The 1562-nt window shown below is 51.3% G+C and overlaps 1 protein-coding gene across 1 annotated transcript in view; it reads left to right on the top strand.

The window, feature by feature from the left end:
* Positions 1-3: 3 nt before the first annotated feature.
* GATA5 (GATA binding protein 5) overlaps positions 4-1562 on the top strand; it is a gene marked incomplete at its 5' end in the record, with an annotated part of 10840 nt that continues 9281 nt past the window's right edge. Inside the window, 1 exon segment of the mRNA XM_010192293.1 lies at positions 4-196. Coding sequence (XP_010190595.1) covers positions 4-196 — 193 coding nt within the window.

Genomic DNA, 1562 nt, shown 5'->3' with positions numbered 1-1562 from the left:
CTGCTGGGCGGCGGGGGCCGGGAGCAGTACGGCAACGCCTTGGTGCGCTCCGTTAACGGGTCCTACTCCAGCCCCTACCCCGCCTACGTGACCCCCGAGATACCGCCTTCCTGGACGGCCGGACACTTTGAGAGCAGCGTACTGCACAGCCTGCAGACAAGGCAGGCGGCTCTGCCCGCCCGCAGGTCCACCTTCGGTAGGTCACCGTGTCCACCCTTTCCAGGGCCGTTTCGGGGTCGGAGTTAAGCCCATCGCCTCGACATGTCGGTGGCCTGGCCCCGGGGGGATCTGCCGTCCCCGTCGGAAAAGGAGGGGATGGGGAGATGGCTCGGGAGGGGGGTGCGTGTGGCTGGCTGACCCCAGGCAGAGGTGCGGTGTGTGGGTGTGGGATGTGTGTGTGTTGCACGAAGGGCAAAGACCACGTTTCAAAGGAGAGCAATTTCCCCGCAGGACAGAGGAGCAGAGGCCGTTCAACCCCTTCTCCCCCACCCCCTTCCGATATCTCCTGCCCACAATATCGACTTTGTGCCTGGGCTTCAATACTTACCCTTGTGTTTAAATTAGCGGGGCAGATTTATAGCTCCCTCCCTTTTAAGTAATTTATTGTGGTAAATGAGTTTATATTTGAACAGACTCTCGGGCTCCTAATTCGCCTTCCCCCAAACAGCTCCGCAGCTGCACTGCTCCGCGGCCTTTGCAGGGACACCCAAACGCACTCAGGCGTTGAACAATAAACCCTGCTGCAGCTCCTTTGCATCCGCACTAGAGAGTCCTTTCAAACCAAGCCCCGAGCAAATAAAATTTGGGACTTGATTTAAAAGGACTCTCCATGCGCAGGGTTTATAACCCCGGGGGTATTTCACCATCCTCCTCCGGCCGGGGTTTGCAAAGTCCTTTAAAAGCCACTTCAAGATCTCAGCCGCGTTATCATCTTTACTGCGGTGAACCGAATTATCTTATCTTTACCCCAAGAACAAAGTTAACCCGAGGAAGCAGCCCCCCTCCCCACGGCTTTTACTTGTACTCGGCAGCGGTTTCTGCCCAGGATTTTCTCTTTGTCCGGGAAAATCCGTTGCGCAGTGCAGGCAGCGATCGCTTCGGTCCTGCCGAGGCAGGGGACGGCAAGGAAATATCTTCTGTGCTTTGGATTTGGTGGTTTGGGATCCAGAATAGTGGCCGCCGTCCTCTTTGCCGTTTATTTTTGCTCTCGAATAGTGTAAACTGCTCTTAAGTAGCGTAAACTATTCTTTAAAAAAAAATTATAGTAACTTTTTTCTTTTATTGCTTTTTACATTTTTTTAAATTTTCCATTTTCCCCTTGTTAATTTTTGTTCTTTTTCCTTCCATTGGATCATTATTAACGCTATCGAAGATTTCAAAACCAAAACCAAACCAAACCAAAACAAAACCAAATTAAAAACCAAAACTAAGAGCATCTTTTTCTTCGGATGAAAATAACATTCCAGATGGAAGAATTTATTTCAAAAAGAGAAAAGCGGCAGGAGGAAAGGGACCGACCCTCAATCGAGGACTTTCTCGGTTTTGCTCTGGTTGCCGCGGAG

This window comes from Mesitornis unicolor, unplaced genomic scaffold, assembly GCF_000695765.1.
Source record: "Mesitornis unicolor isolate BGI_N332 unplaced genomic scaffold, ASM69576v1 scaffold7499, whole genome shotgun sequence".
NCBI lineage: Eukaryota > Metazoa > Chordata > Aves > Mesitornithiformes > Mesitornithidae > Mesitornis > Mesitornis unicolor.
Note: the sequence above shows the minus strand (reverse complement) of the source record. Positions and strands in the feature narration are given on the sequence as shown.